Below are 22,936 nucleotides of genomic sequence, written 5' to 3'. Positions count from 1 at the left end.
AAAACATCATATAAAAGAATACACAAAAACTGAGACACTTTATAGTATTGTAAGGGCAACCAAAATTTTAAGTGTGTATTCTTAACAAGATGTGATACTAAAAGCCAACCAACTTAAAAGGATAAGCCAATTGATTATTCTGTCCTGTGAGTTTTGGAAATAAGTGACTTCACTACTATATCTATCCAGCTATAAGACAATAATAAATTTTATAACACAATCTCATTAGAAACAGGAGCAATTTCATTGGGAAAAATTTTCATAACAATCTGAACAATTTGCAAGGAAATCACTTGATTTCCATGTAGGTAATTTTAATATATATATATATATATGTATATATAACAATTTTACAAAATTTTTGCCTTTTTTCATCTTTACCAAGAGATTTGGGACCTTTACCTATATTCACTGAAGAAAGCTATTTTTTTCCTTGAATATTTCATATAGTTAAAAGAAAACCTCTCATATTTAAAAGCAATTCTATCTCGCACTTCTTCACCAAAAAACAACAAAAAATACGAAACACCACACCAGAAAATGATTGTCTTGTCATTACCTTCCTTGTCATCATGGTGGATAATGGCATCCTGTATCATGTCAGCAAGATTAAAGTGAACCTTCTGGTTCTTCCCATGCTTCAGCTTCTTCAGGAGCCCCTCCTGCTTCTGAAAAGCTTTCTCTCGCTCATAGTACGCTTTGACTTGCTCACAGCGCATGCGTTTCACCAGCCGCTGCCGTTGGCCCAGGGGGAGGGACTCCAGCAAGCACTGGTCAATTTCCATTTCATGGGATCGGAAAACGTTACATAGCTGAAAGCAACCTGAAAGAAACAGTGCAAAAGTCAGTAGACCTATCGCTACAGCCAAGACAGCAGCGCTGCAAGCATCACCCATCTTTCAAGCTGGAAGCCCATTCATTCCTCTTTGTGTTCAACAACTAATACAAACCCTTTCAGAGATTCCTGGAAAAGCAAAGCAAGTGGAGTCTTACTCAAGACTGCAAGAGGGACTTCCCTGGTGGTCCAGTGGTTAGGACTCCGTGCTTCCACTGCATGGGGCACGGGTTGATCCCTGGAACTAAGATTCCACAGGCTGTGGGTCATGGCCAAAAATAAACAAAAATAAAAATTAATGGGGAGGGAGGAGGGAGGAGGGTTCAGGATGGGGAACACATGTATACCTGTGGCGGATTCATTTTGATATTTGGCAAAACTAATACAATTATGTAAAGTTTAAAAATAAAATTAGAAATTGTTTATCATTAAAAAAAATTTCATGATGAACAAAAAAAATCAAAGCTAAAAAAAAGACTGCATAGTAGTAAAATAGATGACATAATGAGATATCAGTTCAGTTCAGTTGCTCAGTCATGTCCAACTCTTTGCGACCCCATGGACTGCAGCACACCAGGCCTCCCTGTCCATCACCAACTCCTGGAGTTTACCCAAACTTAGGTCCATTGAGCCGGTGATGCCATCCAACCATCTCATCCTCTGTTGTCCCCTTCTCCTCCTGCCCTCAATCTTTCCCAGCATCAGGGTCTTTTCAAATGAGATACAGATATGTAGTTTTGCTCAACATAATTACTAACAATCCATCCTTTCATGTTTCTTTAAATCCCTACCAAAGTCTTAAATATTTTACCACAGCATTAAGCTCCTTTGTCATTGAATAATGCCAACTAAATCTTACACGATAAATTTTGGCAGAAAGCCATTCCAGGTCTTTGCAAACACCCTTATAAAACTGTTCTAATGACTCTGCTGAGCTAATGTAACGGAACATATGGTGGTGGTGGTTTAGTGCTAAGTCATATACGACCCTTGCGACCCCATGGACTGTAGCCCACCAGGCTCCTCTGTTCATGGGGTTCTCCAGGCAAGAATACTGGAGTGGGCTGCCATTTCCTTCTCCAAATAGAACTTATCAATCAGTTCAGACAGTTCAGTCACTCAGTCGTGTCTGACTCTTTATGAGAGTCAAATAGAACATATGCAAGCTAGCAATTGTCTGTATGACACAGTGAGCATTTTCCACCAATTTATTGCTGACCCCTTTTCCTTGTCACTAGTGACGTTCATTTCTAGAAGACCTAATGAAGGTTAAGTATAAAGAGTGTGCAATGGAAGACAGATTTTTCTCTTGGCAACTCAAAATCATGGATGGAACTGTTGCTGTCAAATTTTTATCTTATTAATATAATGATTAGCAAAAGTGAGTTCTCTGCTGTGGACCTGAACTTCACGCCTTTCTATTTCCTATAAACATGACCCAGAACACCTATAATGGATTATACAAACATGTGTCAAAGTCTCTGTCTTATTAATATAGTGATTAGCAAGATGAGTTCTCTGTCCTGGACCTGAAAACCATCCCTATCTCTTTCCTATAAACACCACCCAAAACACCTGTAATGGATTGTACAAATTTGTATTGAAACCGGACAAAAGCTTGTGGGGTTCTCCTAAGTTAAAAAAAGCCTTCACTGATCCCCGGTTTCTTGTTTGTAGGAAAAAGGTTTCAGCCTCCTTGACCTGCCTTGAGTTCAAAAGGGCAGATTCAAACAGCCACAAATTAGAGGAGCGACGGAAATGCAGAAGCAAAGGAGGGGCAGTGCAGACGGCAGTGCAAGGATGGGGCAGGGACCTGGCAAGCTGCGCATTTCCTGAAGGGCGCAGAGAGCACTTTGACACAGATCTCTGAGTTCTTCTATAGGAACTAAGGCCCTCTTCAAGAGGGACGATGGTAACTTCAGGCTGAGCACAGGCAAGCGGACCCCAGACTGGCATGACTGAGACTGCCAAACACTATCCTGTTACCTCCCCACGAACTGATCAGAGGAAGGTCATGTACCCTGCAGACGTCCCTGCCAATTTTGTCTATAAAAACTATTCCCTGAAATGCATCAGTGAGTTCAGGTCTTGTGAGCACAAGCTACCCATTCTCCTTGCTTGGCCCTGCAGCTGGGAGCTTGTTTGGGCTTACTGCTCCTCAGGCACACACACTTGGGTTTGACACTAGCATATCTACCACGACATTAAAATTTTACTATTGGCAGAAAATAAATGTTAGACCGCTGAAAATTCTCAAATGTGGCTCGCAAATACAGGTTCAGATAATTGTTTATAGGTTCCTCTCTTAAGATATTTATGATGTAACTCTCAGGAAAGTCAAAGTCACTGCATGCACAAAAATGTGGCTGATCATAAGTCACGTCTGGGAAGATCATACCATAAAGGTTTACTTCATCTTTGAAAAGATACAGTATTCCTCTGACAGTAAAGAAAATTGTGACAAAGCTATTTTCATTTTAATTTCATGTGACACTCTGAAGAACTTTATTCTCACATGCACCAGGCATAACCATCCCTGCTGTGCAGGAAAAGAAAGCCAAGTTGAAAAAGGCTGTGACTTGTCCAAGGCTAAAGAGATGATATTATGACAGAGTCAGAAATGCTCCATAGAGGCTCAAGACAGAAACAAAATAAAAGACAGAGATTCCTGAAAGCCAGATTTTATGTGTATTATTATACATGTACACATATGCACAAGGGAGAGAAGCAGAGATGGGGAGCTGTGTTTTATTTGTTTGTTAGCGATGACAAAAGAACCATACGTTTTAATAAAATGCTTCATAAGTTTTTGCAAGAGTGATGTTAGAAGCATCAAATAGCTACACACAAAACATTCCCTTTCCAATGACCCAAACCCAAAGGGACACCAGGGGTTCTGAAATTATGACAAATGGCTCTCCGGTATGTCTGTCTGATAAAAGCCACGATCACGGCCATAGATAGATTGCCTGTGAGGGCTCATGAATAATGGACAGGAGCTATCCTCTGCCTTCAAACCTGTTTAGAGGACATCACCAGGTTTGATTTATTAACTTGGATGCTCAGGACACTCTGACTTCCTGTGACTCTGCCAGTTTGTCAGTAGGTGCCCAGGGAATCTGGGAAAGCCACGGAAAAACCTAAAGAAGTAAAACAAATGACATCGCAGAGCACCCTGCGCTTATCAGCATGCAGGCCAAGGGGGAGGTTAATCTAATAAACTCACAGTCCTCTGGTTTTTCACTCTTAAAGAAGGGTCTCATGGTGAAATTTTCAATTAACTTTTGAGGAATCTGTGGATACAGCTGGTGATTCATTGAATACTCTCCACTGTCAAAAAAGGAGCACAGAGGGTTATTCCTAAATGAATTATTCCCTTATGATTTGGAAAAGCAGAAGCCAGGGCTGTCAAATTTCAAATCCATACGTGTACCAAATATTGCTCTTTTAACACTCTGTTGTTCAATAATCCCCCATGCTTTGATTTTAAATGGTCTAAAGTTTGATTTATTTTATATTGCTGAAAATATACTGGGCACTGCAACTTTCTTTTTAGCTAATTATGGGTGGATCCATTTTGTCATGTGTATGCGCTCCATGAATCTGTAAGATAGACACTAAAAATAGAGTTATGGGAAGCATAGCTGTGAGGCAGTTTACTGAAAATCTATGTAACTTTGTCACCAGGGCACTCAGAATAACAGTAGCTAATTCTTCAGGTGATAATCGGAAGGGCCAATGCAGAGGACAGGAGTCTGAACTGGCCCAGACTGGTTTTCTCCTGGGACGGGAGTCCTGAGCAGGCACTGGTCTCCGGTGGTGTGATGGGGTTGACAGGGTAGTCTGCCCACCTACTGAATCTGGATCTCTTGCCTGATAAATATCCCAGTTCTTTCCCCACTATTTTGACTCTGTTTGCCTAGAAAAAAACACACGTGAACCACCGAAGCTTCAACTTTCTACAGACCTCTTTCAATAATACGGGAGTTCATTGGTATGAGAAAGACACAAGCTGTATTAAAACAAGGCGTATTTTCATTCTCATACAAACTGACTACCTGAAACAAGCTTTGTCTTCCCTTAGACAAGTGAGTGGACTTCATTTGCCAGGAGGTGGGGAGGGTGGGGGAGGAGATTCCTATACATATATATATATGGCGACCCTCTAATTCTAGATAAAAATGTACAGACAGCCACAGCCAGAAGTCCCTCCTCAGCAAATGTGCATCTCCATATGACAAAAACTGAGAGCCAGCAGACAAAATACGTAAAGGGAAAAAGCCAAGATCTATATTCAGAAATAAATGTGCAACATCTATTAAAAAATTAGTAGCCCCATGCTTGGGCTTTGGTGGGCACCATACAATGTGCTGATTTCAGGACTTTATACTGTAGCAAACCAAAAATACAAACAGTAAGCTAAAGGAACTAGGAAACTGAACTCCTAAAGTTATTCTACTGTACAACTACCAGAAATGCTTTCATCTCAGTTAGAATCAAAGTCTTCATGTGGTCATGGCACACTCAATGTGGGAGATTTTTATGCTTATCTCTCCATGACTGCTGGGCTTCTCTGGTGGCTCAGATGGTAAAGAATCCACCTGCAATGCAGGAGACCTAGGTTCAATCCCTGGGTTGGGAAGATCCCCTGGAGGAGGAAATGGCAACCCACTCCAGTATTCTTGCCTGGAGAATCCCATGGACAGAGGAACCTGGCAGACTATAGTCCATTGGTTTATCAAGAGTCAGACATGGGGGGGGTGTGGTCCCAAGATGGTGGAGGAATAGGACGGGGAGACCACTTTCTCCACCACAAATTCATCAAAAGATCATTTGAATGCTGACCAACCTGTACACAACAACTTCTGAAGTGTGGTGGAGGACACCAGGCACCCAGAAAGGCACCCCATTCTCTTCAAAAGGAGGTAGGACGAAATATAAAAGACAAAAAGAGAGACAAAAGAGTTAGGGATGGAGACCCGTCCTGGCAGGGGGGAGTCGTGAAGGAGGAGAAGTTTCCAAACAGCAGGAGACACTGTCACCAGCAGGTTTGTGGGGAGTGTTGGAATCTCAGAGGGCAACATAATGGGGGGGGGGGAAACCCCATAGAATATGCATCTAACTGCAACTGCCAGCAGAGAAGTAGCCCAGACCCTCGCATCCACCACCAGCAAGCAGGGGCTGGACAGGGAGGTGCGGGTTGCATGCTTAGGGTCAGGACCAGGCCAGAATGCCCTGAAGACAACCTGAGGGAGCTAACATGAGATAGCAACCCAAACTGTCGGATAGCCAGGGAGAGAAAGGAAAAAAAAAGAGACAACTTTCCCATGAAAAGCTCAAACTTAAAGCACAGCCTGGCCCACTCACAGAACAAAGGATTGAGCGAACACCAAAGGAGATCTAGCCAGCTGTGGACTGGTCCTCCCCCAACTGATGGCAGAGAGGCAGGCGGGCGACAGCCAGAGTTGGAAGGCAAGGGGCAATCTGGGCACCAGAGACGGCAGCCCCACCAAACTGTGAGCAGGCTCCCAGTTGCTAACCATGTCTTCCTGGGATACTGGCTGGCTGACATCTGCCAGGAGGGTCGCAGCCTGACATCTGCTCCCCAGAGGAGACACATGGCACACCTGAGATGGTACTCTTGCAGCGCACCCAGGAGCGGCCAGGACCAGGGAGGTGATAAGACCCACGGCCCACCTGGGACAGTGTGCTCACCAAGCACCTGGTTGCCTGAGCTGCTCGGACCTGGGAAGGGCACAAACGCATGCAAACAACTGAGTCTGTGCCTTTGTGGAGTACTCAAGAGCCTGAACCTGAGAAGCTTAGACCTGGGAAGTGCACGAAACCCAGGGCCTGCTTTGGACAGATCCCCTTCAGAGCAACCTGGTGCCTGAGCGGTGTAGACACGGAAAGCACACACTGCCGTGAGCTGGGGTAAACCCAGGGTGGTCCATACACTGCGAGCACTCCCACACATGAGTGATATTTGTTTGCAGTGTTCCTCCCTCCCCACAGCACAACTGAACAAGTGACCACCTTCGCCCCCTTGTGTCAGGGTGGAAATTAGACACTGAGGGGCTTGCAAACAGAGGAAGCCAAAATAAACAAAGAAGAGGGAACCGCTCTGGAAGTGACAGGTGCAACAGATTAAAACCCTGTAGTTAGCACTGATTAAGCTTTGGAAGGGGCCTATAGACCTTGAGAAATATAAGCTGGAACAAGGAACTATCTGAAACTGAACTGACCCCACTGCCCTCAACAGCTCCAGAGAAATTCCTAGATATATTTTTACTATTATCATTTTTTCATTTAAAAAATTTTTACATTCTTTATTACTTCTTTAATTTTCATTTTTATAACCTACTATTACCTTGCAAAAAAAAAGAGACCGTATTTTTAAAGCAAATCTCATATATATATTTTTTTAATTTTTGTGATTGATTTTGTTTTGTATTTTTAATATTGTATTTTTGAGAGTCTAACTTCTACTCCAGATTTTTAATCTTTGCTTTTTGGTATTTGTTATCAATTTTGTACCTTTAAGAATCTAATCTTCAGTACCCATTTTCACTTAGGGGTGTGATGACTGGCTTGATTGCTCTCTCCCCTTTGACTCTCCCTTTTCTTCTCTGGGTCACCTCTATCTCCTCCCTCCCCCTTCTCTTCTCTGCTTAACTCTGTGAGCATCTCTGCGTGTTCTGGGCTGTGGAGAAAACTTAGGGAACTGATTACTGGATAGAAAGGTCTCTCCCCTTTGACTCCCCCTCTTCTCCACCTGGTCACCTCTATCTCCCTCCTCCCTATTTTCTTCTCTATGTAACTACGGGAACCTCTCTGGGGGATCCAGCCTGTGGAGAGCACACAGGGAATTGATTACTGGCTAGATTGCTCTTTCCCCTTTTGATTCCCCTTCTTCTCCTCCTGGTCACCTCTATCTCCCTCCTCCTTCTTCTCTGAAACTCTCTGTGGAGAATCTCTTCACCATTAACCTAGATGTTTTATCAACTGAGCTATATGGATGAAATCTTGAGGCTACTGTAAGAATAAGACTGAAAGTCAGAGGCAGGAGGCTTAAATCCAAAACTTGAGAACACCAGAAAACTCCTGACTCCAGAGAACATTATCTGACAAGAGCTCATCCAAAAGCCTCCATGCCTACACTGAAACCAAGTTCCACCCAAGAGACAACAAGTTCCAGAACAAGACATACCACGCTAATTCTCCAGTAACACAGGAACACACCCCTGAGCATTAAAATACAGGCTGCTCAAAGTCACACCAAACCCATAGACACCCCAAAATTCACTACTGGACACTTCATTGCATTCCAGAGAGACAAGATCCAGCTCCACCCATCAGAACACAGACGCAAGCTGTCCTAACCAGGAAACTTTGACAAGCCACTAGTCCAACCCCACCCACAGGGAGCAGCCTCAATAAAGAGGAACCACAAACTTCCAGCCTACCCCAAAGGCCACCCCAAATATAGAAATATAAACAAAATGAAAGGCAGAGAAATATTCAGCAGGTAAAGGAGTATGATAAATGCCCACCAAAACCAAACAAAAGAGGAGGAGATAGGGAGTCTACCTGAAAAAGAATTCAGAATAATGATAGTAAAGATGATCCAAAATCTTGAAACAAAATGGAGTTACAGATAAATAGACTAGAGACAAGGATCGAGAAGATGCAAGAAATGTTTTACATGGAAGTAGAAGAAATAAAAAAGAGTCAATCAATAATGAGTACTGTAATAACTGAGATCAAGAGCACTCTGGAGGGAACCAACAGTAGAATAACTGAGGCAGAAGATAGGATAAGTGAGGTGGAAGACAGAATGGTGGAAATAAATGAAGCAGAGAGGAAAAAAGAAAAAATGAATTAAAAGAAATGAGGACAACCCCAGAGACCTCTGGGACAATGTTAAATGCCCCAACATTCTAATCATAGGAGTCCCAGAAGAAGAAGACATAAGAAAGGCCATGAGAAAATACTTGAAGAGATAATAGTTGAAATGGATTAAAGATCTAAATGTAAGACCAGAAACTATAAAAACTCCTAGAGGAAAACATAGGCAAAACACTCTGTGACATAAATCACAGCAGGATCCTCTATGACCCACCCCCCTCCCCACAGTAATGGAAATAAAAGCAAAAATAAACAAATGGAACATAATTAAACTTAAAAGCTTTTGCACAATGAAGGAAACTATAAGCAAGGTGTAAAGACAGCCTTCAGAATGGGAGAAAATAATAGTAAATGAAGCAACTGACAAAGAATTAATCTCAAAAATATACAAGCAGCTCATGTAGATCAATACCAAAAAACTAAATGACCCAACCAAAAAATAGGCCAAAGAACTAAACAGACATTTCTCCAAAGAAGACATACAGATGGCTAACAAACACATGAAAAGATGCTCAGCATCACTCATTATCAGAGAGATACAAATCAAAACCTCAATGAGGTACCATTTCATGCTGGTCAGAATAGCTGCTATCAAAAAGTCTACAAGCAATAAATGCTGGAGAGGGTGCGGAGAAAAGGGAACTCTCTTACACTGTTGGTGGGAATGCAAACTAGTACAGCCACTATGGAGAACTGTGTAGAGATTCCTTAAAAAACTGGAAATAGAACTGCCATATGACCCAGCAATCCCACTGCTGGGCATATACACCAAGGAAACCAGAATTGAAAGAGATATGTGTACCCCAATGTTCAACGCAGCACTGTTTAAAATAGCTAGGACATGGAACTAACCTAAATGCCCATTGGCAGACAAATGGATAAGAAAGCTGTGGTACAAATACAGAATGGAATATTACTCAACTATTAAAGAGAATGCATTTGAATCAGTTCTAATGAGGTAGATGAAACTGGAGCCTATTATACAGAGTGAAGTAAGTCAGAAAGAAAAACACCAATACAGTATATTAACGCATATATATGGAATTCTGAAAGATGGTAATGATGACCTTATATGTGAGACAGCAAAAGAGACACAGATGTAAAGAACAGACTTTTGGGCTCTGTGGGAGAAGGCGAGGGTGGGATGATTTGAGAGAATAGCGTTGAAATATGTATATTGTCATATGTGAAATAGATCACCAGTCCAGGTTTGATGCATGAGACAGGGCACTCAGGGCCAGTGCACTGGGAGGACCCTGAGGGATGGGATGGGGAGGGAGGTGGGAGGTGGGTTCAGGATGGGGAACACATGTAAACTCATGGCTGATTAATGTCAATGTATGCCAAAATCCACTACAATGCTGTAAAGTAATTAGCCTCCAATTAAAATAAATTAATTAATAAAAAGAAAAAGAGTTAGGCACAACTGAGCAACTAACACTTTTACTTTCTTTCTCCATGACTGCCAGATTAAACAGGAAAAAAAAATTAGTAAGGGCATAGATAATTTGATCTAAGGGACATCAATAGAAACATGCTCTCAATTTTCAGGGAAAAACCTTTTTCTAAGAACTCATGGATGATTTACAAAATTGACTATGTCTTAGGCCAAAAAGCAAAGCAAATTTCAACAAATATGGAAGAAGTAACATTAGACATTTTCTTAACCCAGTTGAGAATTAGATTTCAACTACAGAAACGAAGCTAAACCTCCCAGTATATTCAAAAACTTGCTAAGTTGCCAATACCACCAAGAGGTGGAAACAATCAAAATGTCCACGGACAAATGAACAGATGAACCAAAGACATATATATATATATATATGGAGTACGTATAAGTAAATTCCATATAATGGAATATTATTCAGTCTTTTTTAAAAGAGAAATACTATCATAAGCTGTAAAATGGATCGACTTTGAGAACATTATGTTAAATGCAATAAGCCAGTCACCAAAAGATAAATACCATGTGGTTCCAGGTATATGAGGTGTCTAAAATGGTCAAGTTCATAGAGACAGATAGTGAAACCAAGCAGAACCTCGCAGGGCCTTCCATTGGACAGACCCCTCCCTTGGTGTCACTCAGCTCTTGCTTAGAGAGAAGCCGTAGTGTCCTATGCCTTCTCTGAGGTCCACAGAATAAGTTTAATCAGTTAAGTGAGGAAATGTGAAAACAAAGGCAGACAGTCAAGCAAGACAAAATAACAAGAAGACCTGAGCCACATCCTGTGAGCTGTTTTGCGGACACTAAAACCACCCACCAGTTGAGTTAATTGCATGCTGACCAATAGCACGTAGACCACAGACCAGCTGGATCGAAAAGGTTATTGATGTTAAGTCCTGAAATGCCACCTGATATCTCACCACCAATGATCAGAAGGCTGTCCGTGAGCTGATCACACACCTTGCAACCCTCTGCCTCATCTTCCTTTAAAAAATTCTTCCCTGAAAGTCTTGGGTCTTCTGAGGATGAGCTGACCCTTCTCCTTGCTTGGCACTGGCAATGGCTTTAGAATCAGTTCTAGGTTTGAGAACCAGTTCCTTCACTGGCTCAGATGGTGAAGAATCTGCCTGCAATGCAAGAGATCTGGGTTTGATCCCTGGGTCGGGAAGATCCCCTGGAGTTATGGCAACCCACTGCAGTACACTTGCCTGGGAAATCCCATGGACAGAGAAGTCTGGAGGGCTACAGTCCATGGGGTTGTAAAGAGCCGGGCAGGACTGAGCGACTTTCCCTCTCCTTTTGCTTCACCACAACCTGGTAACAGGAGGCACATTACAGCACATTGGGTGGGGGACCCAGGTCAGGAGCTCAGGCTCAGGAGCAGAAGTAGGATGGTGGTTACCAGGGCTTAGGGGAAGAGGGAGACAGGGAGTTGTTTAACCAGTATAGAGAACCATTTTTATTTTAATTTTTGACATATATACACTACTGATGTGTGTGTGTGTGCACACTCAGTCACTCAGTTCTGTACGGCTCTTTGCAACGCCATGACTGTAGCCCTCCAGGCTCCTCTGTCCATGGGATTTCCCAGGCAGAAATACTGGAGTGGACTGCCATTTCCTCCTCCAGCGGGTCTTCCCAACCAAGGGATGGATTATATTTCTCTTGCACTGGCAGATGCATTCTTTACCACTGAGCCACCTGGGAAGCCCACACACTACTGATACTATGTATAAAATAAATAGCTAATGAGAACTTACTGGATAGCACAGGGAACTCTACTCAATGCTCTGTGGTGACCTACAAGTGAAGGAAATCCAAAAGGAGGGGATACATGTAAACATATAGCTGATTCACTTTGCTCTACAGTAGAAACTAACATTGTAAAGCAACTCTATTCGAATTAAAGATTTTAAAAAGAATCAGATTTTAAAGATGAAACAGTTTGGAGATCTGTGGCCCAGGAATGTGAACATGATTCCACTACTGGACAGGACATTTTAAATTGGTTAAGGGAGTAAATCATCAGCTCAGTGGACATGAGTTTGAGCAAACTCCAGGAGATGGAGAAGGACAAGGAAGCCTGGCGTGCTGCAGCCCATGAGGTTGCAAAGAGTCAGACACAGCTGAGTGACTGAATAACAACAAAGGTAGTAAATCCTATTTTATATATTTAATCATAATAAAAGAAGCAGAAAAAAGAGAATAAGATGACACAAAGGGCTGGATCACAGGAGATTTAAAAACATACATAGATTAAGTATTTTTTGAAAAATGTAGTTGCAAGCTTATTCTTTATTCCACTTTATACTAATGTTTTCTATGGACTCCAGGAAGGTAGTTGTCTGGGAACAAAATTAACATGCTTACACATGGGTGTTACATGTACACACACACACACACATTTTATCTATGCACCCAACAACTCTCCAAGCAGAAATTTCATCCTCAGAATCAGTTGTTACAACATGCTTCCAGAGATATTTTTACTGCATATACAATGACAGTGAAACAAAGGAACAGTGAGGATTTTCAAAGACGAGTATAATCAATTTCAACATACTCCCCCAGAGTATTAAAAAACACCCCTTTAAAGCCTTTTAAAAGTGCTAGATTTTAGCATCCTAGTAATCAAGCTGTAGGTCCATATCCCTATTTGCAGAGCAAAAAATAGTAAAGAGAAATTATATTTGGGGAAGATATGCCAAGCCCAAAAATATCTCAGGATTTAGGTCGACAATGCCTGTCTCGTGTAACCCTGCACTGAAACACTTCTCTGAAAAATGAAGAAATAAGCTTAAATAAAATAATTCTTCTCAAGAAAATCAACAATATTTGCAAATTTATGTACCAAGAACTGATTTCTTGGGTTTCCCTCCCATTACTAGGGCATGCTTTTCTAATGAGAGAACGTAAAAAAAAAAAAAAAAGTTTTCTCTTTAAATGAAAATGGGAATGAAACAAATACAAATGACATAAAAATGACTGTGCACTCTTGAGTGCACATTTATTTTTTACACATCCATCTATACTTTTCTTTTTACTTATAATCTTTGTGTTACCACATTTCTCCAGTAATGAGTGATTTGATTATGATAAACAACTTTTCAGTGGAAACAGATCCACAGTGATAATTCTTTCCAGGATTTGTTCCAGGGTGACAGTAAAACTGAAGATCATCACCCTGAGGTGATGATGTTCCTGGTTTATTACCGAAGTGGATCCACACTTTACCAAATCTACGGTTAACAGAGGGTGCCATGTGATGAATGCTCTGTCCCATGTCATCAACAGCTCCACAGTCGCACCCATGTGTTGGTGCCCTGCACACTGACTTATCCTGATACACAGAGCGCTGAATGACCAGGCTCCATTTCGGAGAGAAGCTGGCTACATTCAGGATCTTCAGAGCCTGCTGACTGACTCCCACCCAGATGTCAACTAGGAAAGTGCAAGTCGCTCAACCGTGTCCGACTCTTTGTGACCCTGTGGACTATACAGTCTGTGGAATTCTCCAGGCCAGAATACTGTATCTTGTCATATGCACATTCAGTGAGAACTTCTCTGAGGCAGTCTAGCTTCTTTAATATCAGAATTGCTTGCTGATGGCTGGAATGTTCTGCCATATTGCGGAAATGATGCCCTCTTTTCTTGAACGTCCCTGCCTTTCTAAACACCATGATTCCACCACTGCTTATCTCTAGGACTTTGAACTAAAATTGGTACCCTGTCCTTTCAAGGGATGGCAATGCCATGACATTAAGACAGTCTCAGACAGGGTTGAATTGCTGGGTAGCTCAAAGAGAGGTATTCTCTTTGGACTTACAAGCAACACAATACATTTAGATCCTCTACTCCCAAATATATGTTTTTGGACCCTCAAACCTTAAACAGTTTTCTTCCCTGAACCCATATCTACACATTTCATCCTTAGTCAAAATCTTCACTTCTAGTTGGAAGAAACTCAGCTAGCTCTATTCCTGCCAGACAATGTATTTATTAGACAAATTCCCAGGTGTTCAGATAGTCTCAGAATGGGATTCGTGCCAATTTCAACACATTAGTCCCCTCCTAAGGCAACAGAACCCGTGACTGGCGCAGGGCCCTCACCAGTGAGTCATGAAGCTTCCTGGATGCTTTGAGTCTGGGTTCTGAAACAACAGGGTAAGATGAACATTGTGCATTTCAAGCTCAAGGTCAATGAGTGAATGTCATGTGTGCTTTATTAATGTTAACAGTTCCTTTTTAATTTTCTTTTTTAATTCAGAAGTTTGTGTATGCATCCATACAACATAATATCATGGCTGCATGTAATTTTTTTAATGTTACCATTTCCCTGAGTCTTACAAAATTTTCTATTTAAAATGTTACTTTAATGCATAATATTTTATATTTGACATAATTTTGGTATAAAGTATTTTCAGTCCTGAAATGTGAATTTCACATTTAATGTTTAATTTTGGCTTTAATAGAGTTTCTGGTTCCTGCCCCCACCCCATTCTTTGTAAAGGGAAAACTTTAGGGAAAATTCAGGTGCTAACATTTTTATTATCCTTTGTAGGATAATAAATTTTCTAGGTTATAGTTTGTGTCTTTTGTGATTTTGTTGTTTGTTTAGTCACTAAGTCATGTCCAACTCTTTCCAACCACATGGACTGTAGCCCACCAGGCTCCTCTGTCCATGGGATTCTCCAGGCAAGAATCCTGGAGTGAGTTATCATTTCCTTTTCCCAGGCATCTTCCCAGCTACCACTGCTCTCAACATTAATTTGTAAGACACATTCAGATGAAAGAAATTTTCAAGGTCAATTTCAAACCCAATGTCAGAACAAATAATACAATTCACAGGGAAATCTCCCAGTGTCCAAAATAAGAACTGCTCTTGTCCAAAGTCTTAGTTACCAAATTAAACAACCTTGGCTTTGGTCACTCGCCACTCCATCCTGTTGGTCAGACTTTTCAAAAATAGTCATCTCAAAACTAACACAAATAGGGGTATAATTACTAAAAGTAGTCAAAATCTATATGCCCAGCATCAAAGGGCTCCACCCTACTCAAGGAAGATTACCACTCATTTGTGCCTCATACGAAGAAACCAACCTTCTACATATCTTCCAACTTTACTCCTGTGTTCCTGCTACTTCGTTATATGGAAGCTGAAACTATCATTAACAACCTAGGGTTGTCCGTCATATCTTCTATAGCACCCTCCTCCTGGCCATCACCTCTCCTAACTCACTGCTTGTGGTCCTAGTGGGGAATTAAAAATGCTGTCCAATTCAACTGCCCACAGAATTGGAAACATAACTAGGTTGAGTCCACCACCATGGCCAGTACACTGAGGACCAGTGACTGGTTCTGGTGTGGGGATGTGGGCCTTGAGGGACAATTCATGATGCTTTCATGAGATTTGCTATATGGACACTGGGAGATTAAAAAAAGACCCGGTCTTGTTGTTATAATATCAATTCACTAGGAAAGAGGTATGTGTCTCATATCTTCTAAGACAGAGAAAGAAGCAGAGAAGAAAAAGAGATAGAGATAGAGAGAGTGCATAATATCAACTACATCTCCAGATCCCAGGTCCAGCAGTGCCTGAAGCCAATTGAAGTTAGAATTTCCAGGTATTTGGACCATTTTCCCCAGGGCATAATGGTAAAGAATCCGCCTGAAGAACCCGCCTGCAATGCAAGAGACACAGGAGATGTGGGTTCAATCCTGATCTAGAGATGGCATGGCAACCCACTCCAGGATTTTTGCGGAGAATCCCCAGGACAGAGGAGCCTGGTGGGCTACAGTCCATGGTGTCTCAAAAGAGTTGGATATGGCTGAAGCTACTGAGCACATGGACTATTTCCCAGACATGAAAGCTAATATTCCCTTTTGTGCTTAATTCATTATGAGTTGGTTTTATACCAATGGCAAACAGGCAACTCATAAAACAAACTAGTCCAAGAGGATATTTTCTTCCTTCCTCCTAAACAATACATTCTTATTACCATCTACTTCCTTTCTCTTCTGCCATGACTGTGCATCTTATTCCCACAGAAGAGGAAGGGTTTAACTTTTATGTCATAGTGAATATTTATTATAGATTATTTATTTTACAATAATATGTTTACAAATTTCAGAAAATTTGCATGGTGTATGTTTCAGATGTGCTGGGTTTAAGATGGAGAACAAAAATTCCTTTTGTCTGCCAATTCTCAAAAGCAAGAAAAAATAAAATGAACAGAGAACGCCCCTCTTCTTTCTAATTTATTCTTTCCCTTCATGGAACCAACATTTTTTCTTCATGTAGACTTGGGATCACAAACTCAGGATTCAGGAAATTCATGCAGCCCCGGTACGTGCATGTGTGCTAAGCACTTCAGTTGTGTCTGACTCTTTGCAACCCCATGGACTGCCAGGCTCTTCTGTCCATAGGGATTCTCCAGGCAAGCATACTGGAGTGGGTTTCCATGCCCTTCTCCAGGGGATCTTCCCAACCCAGGGATCAAACCCGAGTGTCTCATGTCTTCTGCATTGGCAGGAGGGTTGTTTACCACTGGCAACACCTGGGAAGCCATAGTCCTGGTACACAGGTCACAGTCAGCCTGAATTTTGGGTAGAGTGGGAATGAGGCTGTGAGTGAGTCCTTGGAAAACACTCTTAAGAAGGGCTTCCCTTCTCCTCCTGAATCTCCACCTCCCTGTGTCCTGTTCAGTCTGAACTAGGGAGCGTAGGTCTCTGATTCTAACTTTCTCCATGGCTCCAGCTTCATGTGGTTGGTATAGATCAAGGTGGGACCAGGAAAGGATGGAGAGAGGATAAAGGGTGAGACAGGGAGTGTTGGGTTCTGCTGTCATTTGGGGCCAAATCTAGTCCTTTCAGCTGCTTCCACCAGCTATCATCCTCCTCTATTCCTGTCCAGAGGTCTGTCTTCTCCTTTGTTACTTGGTTTGCTTGTTTTGCAGAAAAGCCAGAGGTCTTTTCCCCATAATTATTGTGGGTAAATGAAACAGTGCTCCATATTCTGGGGTAGGTTTGATGGAGAACATGGTGTCAGGAGATCTAACCAGAGGTGGGCAAGACCGAAATCACTGAATGTCAAGAAAGCGTGAAGAAAGTGCATCCATACCAAAGCTTACAAGGTTAAGAGGCCACTGCAACAAAGGAGATTGTTGTGGATACTGGGAAAATAAAGAGAAAATTTGTGAAAACACAGCTTTGTCACAGAATATTAATGACAGTCATTAGGTGAACTGATAACCATTGATGATGCATTTTCATTTATCAAACATTATAGCATCATTAATATGTGTCCAATATTATTGATGTAAGTTTGGCTTTACCACTGAATCAGGATTGTTGTAGGATCAGTCTTCTGCTGCCTGAGGGACTTCAGATCTAGCTTAGATCTGATGCAAGTAAGCCCTGACCCTGAGTAAGGGAAGTATGAAGCTCCCCAGGGGGTGCTAGTGGTAAAGAACCCGCCGGCCAATGAGGAGATGTACGAGACGTGGGTTCGATCTCTGAGACCAGTGATGAGTGCTGAGATGGATGAACGCATGATGGATAAATGAGTTTAGTCCTCATGGTGTAAACTCAGCCCCACAAAGCTAACCTAACGAGTAAAGTTCTTCAGATAAAGAATAATGAACTAGAAATTTAGGAGACGATTCAATCTCCAAATGGCTTTCTCCCTTCAATGATGCTCCACAGGATTGAATTTTACAAGCTTACAATGTGAGGCACCAAGAGTCATACCTTTATCAATCTCGTATTTTTTCTCAGCCCACTTCCTGAGTGTTTCCTCTTTTTCCACCTGCATGAAGAACGGCCAATTGATTTCCATAAAACCAGTCATTAATTTGTATCTGTCTCTCCTGTCACTCCTCATTCCTAGTACATAAATAATTCAAGCTTCCTTCATCTTTCCTTATTCAAAAGACCCTGAAGCTTTTGCCTTTTATTTGTCCTTTCCTCGACCACATCCTATGAGCAAAAGACCCTTCTAAGCTGAACTAAGCAAAACCAGAGGCAGTTTTAGAATGCACCATTGATTCATGCAATGCCATAATTTCCCTTCTGCATTTTATCATTGTGCTTTAAGGTATACGGATGCTCCCAATGGCCTTTTTTAAACAAAACTATCTGTAGAGATAACATTTATTGAACTGTCTATAGTGACATGTGCATAGTGTTCTGAGGATAGAAGTCGATTTAAAACCCAACAGTTTAAGAACCATTTAAATGAGCTCTGCAGTTGTAGATGGCTTCTCCTTAGAAAGGAAAACAGAATTCCACTGTGATTTGGAACAGAAGTTTTCAAAGCATGGCACACACAGGGCTATTCTCCTAGAACATCTCCTATAACTAGTACAGGTGCTGCTGCTGCTGCTGCTGAGTTGCTTCAGTCGTGTCTGACTCTGTGCGACCCCATAGATGGCAGCCCAACAGGCTCCACTGTCCCTGGGATTCTCCAGGCAAGAACACTGGAGTGGGTTGCCATTTCCTTCTCCAATGCATGAAAGTGAAAAGGGAAAGTGAAGTTGCTCAGTCGTGTCTGACCCTCAGCGACCCCATGGACTGCAGCCTACCAGGCTCCTCCATCCATGGGATTTTCCAGGCAAGAGTACTGGAGTGGGGTGCCATTGCCTGTACAGGTGCTATTCTAGCATACATTTATTTATGACAACTGATGAAAACCAAGGTTTCCTTTCTGTCAAAGCTCTTCTAAATCTGCATTGCCCTCGATGTTATTATCATTGTTGCTATCATTAATTTCTTAAGCAATTAAACTATGCTCAAAGATATAAAAACACAAAAACAAAACCAGCCCCAACACATAGACTTTAGTGATAAGTATGGAGTCATAGATGGATGTGAGCTTACCAAGATGAGGAAGTATTAATAGATACAGTGAACAAAACTACTCAAACATTTCCTATCTTAAAAGCGAACTTTTCTAAGCTCCACGTCTCTGGCCACCAACTGCCCTTTCTTTTCTTTTCCTTTTAGAAGAGACCGTCTTCTAACTCCCTAAGTCTCCTTTCATTTTGCTTCCCTGAAAAATGTCCTTGTAACTCTGACTGAGCCAAACTAGAACAATATTTTGAGATAAATGGTGAACAAAAGTGTTTGACATTTCAGTGTAATAATGGTATGGAAGCTAAAACGCAGTAATTGGGTAGCAAGACATTGAAGGGACATCTAAAGAGAACTTTTTAAGGAAGTACGGAAGTAAGACATTAACTTGAGATATTAACTTGAATAGATAAGAACATCAAAATAAAAAACTGGTATTTCAATATAAGTTTGAGAAGTATTAGTAAAACTTTAAACAAAAAAGTTGACTTCTGAGAGCTTAGATTCTCAGAATCAACCTGCAAACCATGCCCATTCTGGTCAAGGGGGTTTGCACCCACTGTTCCTTCTGCTGGGCACACTCTGCCCACAGGTCTTCACACCCTGCCTGCTCACTTTATTCAAACACTCACAGGTCAGTTCTCAAGAGTGGCTGTCCCTTAACCACCTTTTTAAAATAGTTCCTTAAAATTGTTCTGTTCCCAGACCACCCATTAGATCTTTCAGTTCAGTTCAGTTCAGTCACTCAGTCATGTCCGACTCTTTGCAACTCCATGAACCGCAGCACACCAGGCCTCCCTGTCCATCACCAACTCCCAGAGTCCACCCAAACCCATGTCCATTGAGTCGATGATGCCATCCAACCATCTCATCCTCTGTCATCCCCTTCTCCTCCTGCCCTCAATCTTTCCCAGCATCAGGGTCTTTTCCAATGACTCAGGTCTTCGCATCAGGTGGCCAAAGTATTGGAGTTTCAGCCTCAACATCAGTCCTTCCAATGAACACCCAGGGCTGATCTCTTTTAGGATAGACTGGTTGGATCTCCTTGCAGTCCAAGGGACTCTCAAGAGTCTTATCCAACACCACAGTTCAAAAGCATCAATTCTTTGGCGCTCAGCCTTCTTCACAGTCCAACTCACACATCCATACATGACCACTGGAAAAACCATAGCCTTGACTAGACGGACCTTTGTTGGCAAAGTAATGTCTCTGCTTTTTAATATGATGTCTAGGTTGGTCATAACTTTCCTTCCAAGGAGTAAGCGTCTTTTAATATCATGGCTGCAATCGCCATCTGCAGTGATTTTGGAGCCCAGAAAAATAAAGGCAGCTACTGTTTCCCCATCTATCTGCCATGAAGTGATGGGACCAGATGCCATGATCTTCATTTTCTGAATGTTGAGCTCCTTCATAGCATTGGCTGATACCAAATATTTTACATCTGTTTCCTTATTTACTCTCTGTCTCACCACTGGTACAGGAATTTCAAAATGTAAGGAGAGCCAGCTAGCTCCATTCTTCTCGTATGCGTAGACCTTAGACCAGGGCTTGGAAAACTATAGTAGTTCAATGATATATCTTGAATGAATAAATATATGAGTTAAGAAATGGATGAGACAGAAGGAAAATGAAGCCAACTAAACCGACCCACTTACTGTAGTTGCCACACCGTGCCCCTCAGGAGGCACCAGTACGAGCCAGCCACGGAGGGTGCGAAGAGTCCCCTTTCATTCACCAAAGAACCTACAGAAGGGAGGGCATCACGTTAGCATAACAGACACCAGGTAAGGACACTGGTGTGGAACCCTCAGATATAATGAGAAGCCTTTCATTACACAATGTCAACACTGCGGCAATACATACAGCTATATAATGGATGGGCCATCAGGACACAAGGAGCCTTGACACTCCTAAGAATCTTTATAAAAGTGAAACACATGTCAAAAGTGGAACAACAGACATAGACATAGACTCTAGCAATTATTCATTTTACACAGTCTTCACAGTCAGTCTTCAACTCTGTTTCTTCACAACTGATGACACAGGAAGAATAGATACAGATAAAAAGTACAGACAGATAGACGGATAGATAGATGTGTGTCTGCTCAGTTGCTTCGGTCGTATCCGACCCTTTGCAACCCCATGGACTGTAGCTCACCAGGCTCCTCTGTCCATGGGATTCTCCATGAAAGAATACTGGAGTGGGTTGCCATGCCTTCCTCCAGGGGATCTTCCCAACCCAGGGATCGAACCCACATCTCCTACACCTCCTGCATTACAGGCAGATTCTTTACCTGCTGAGCCATCAAGGAAGCCTTATGGGATAGATAGATAGATATTAGATTTGTATATAGAAAGAGATATCTTACATTAAAGATTTATCTTTAGCAACATATTTAATGGTTTCCATCTTGCTCTTAACTGTATTAGGTTTATGAGTCCTAGATTCATCACTAGATGAGAATTTTAAGCATTTTCTTTATTTTAAAAGATGCTCAATAATGTAATGTTGATAATAAAATATTTCATACATATAAGAAAGATTCATATATTTATCAATGTACTGCTATAAAGGTATCACTTTGGGGGAGTTGTGTTACATATTGAAACTAATTGATTTAGCAGAACTATAGACACGATTGATCTACAGATCTTATTCTAATATATTATTAAATCTAAACTTCTGAGCAACATTTTTAACCTGATCGGGGATTTTCAAAAGGTTAAGATTAGTTGAATAATTTTAATATTGAATGGAAAAGTAAATTTGACAATATCTAAGAAAGGTATGAAAAATAAGAAGGGACACACTTTATTATATATTGAAATTACTATAAAGACACAGTAAACAAAAGCATAAGGCCCAGAACTAGACAAACAGATCAGCGTAATGAGGGGAAAAGGGATCCTCATCTTACTTCACGCAAGCATGTTAATTTTACAAGGACTAGAATTTAAAATATAAAGATTAAAGTTTAGAATAAGATGTAAAAGATCAATCATTAAGCTTCAGGAAAAAAAGGACAACCCAAAGGAATAAATGAAACCAAAATCTGTGAGAGACAAGACAGCCATTGTTTCTATACAATTATTGGAAAACTAGATGCAAACCAATGCCCAAAGCCAAGACAGAACAAAAAAATAGGAAATCTCTCTTCACCACATATCCAGGAAATATGACTATTTCTTAACAGAAAAATTACATAAAGTTGATAAGAAAAAGATAAATCTCAACATAAAACAAAAACAGGTTTGAAGAAATAAGACTAATTAAAAAATGGAGAAAATATCTTCATTATTAGTAAAATAAAAATAGAACCTTGTGAGAAACTATATTCCCACCATGGAGTTGACAACACTCATCTCGAGCTGGCAGAGATGCCAACATTCTCTGCTGGTGGTGGGAATCTTGCTATAGCTACTTGGAAAGAAATCTGGCAGTTTCTACAATACTTAAAGATGCACATGTTATTTGATTCAGCAATACTGCTTTTGTGAATCAATATTCTATAAGCCAAAAATACTAAAATATAATGTTTTCATGCTTAACAAAATGGAAAGAGTGTATAAATAAATGGCTTTGTTGTTGTTCAGTCGCTCAGTCCCATCCAACTCTTTGCAACCCCATGGACTGCAGCATGCCAGGCTTCCCTGTCCTCCACTATGTCACAGAGTTTGCTCAAACTCGTGTCCATTGAGTCAGTGATGCCACCCAAACCCTCTCATCCTCTGTCGTCCCCTTCTCCTTTTGCCCCCAATCTTTCCCAGCATCAGGGTCTTTTCCAGTGAGTCGGTTCTTTGCATCAAGTGGCCAAAGTATTGTAGCTTCAGCTTCAGCATCAGTCCTTCCAACGACTATTCAGGGTTCGTTGCCTTTAGGATTGATCTGGTTTGATCTG

The 22,936-nt window shown here is 41.4% G+C and overlaps 1 protein-coding gene across 1 annotated transcript in view; it reads right to left on the bottom strand.

Annotated features, from left to right (window-relative positions):
* The window catches only part of MYO16 (myosin XVI), a 518,261-nt gene that overhangs the window by 390,014 nt on the left and 105,311 nt on the right, over positions 1 to 22,936 (bottom strand). The window contains exon 2 of the mRNA XM_055543007.1: positions 560 to 823. Within this exon, the coding sequence (XP_055398982.1) occupies positions 560 to 785 (226 nt within the window). The 5' untranslated portion in view covers positions 786 to 823. The remainder of the gene's footprint in view (positions 1 to 559; positions 824 to 22,936) is intronic.

This window comes from Bubalus kerabau, chromosome 12 (assembly GCF_029407905.1).
Source record: "Bubalus kerabau isolate K-KA32 ecotype Philippines breed swamp buffalo chromosome 12, PCC_UOA_SB_1v2, whole genome shotgun sequence".
Classification (NCBI taxonomy): Eukaryota; Metazoa; Chordata; class Mammalia; order Artiodactyla; family Bovidae; genus Bubalus; species Bubalus kerabau.
Note: the sequence above shows the minus strand (reverse complement) of the source record. Positions and strands in the feature narration are given on the sequence as shown.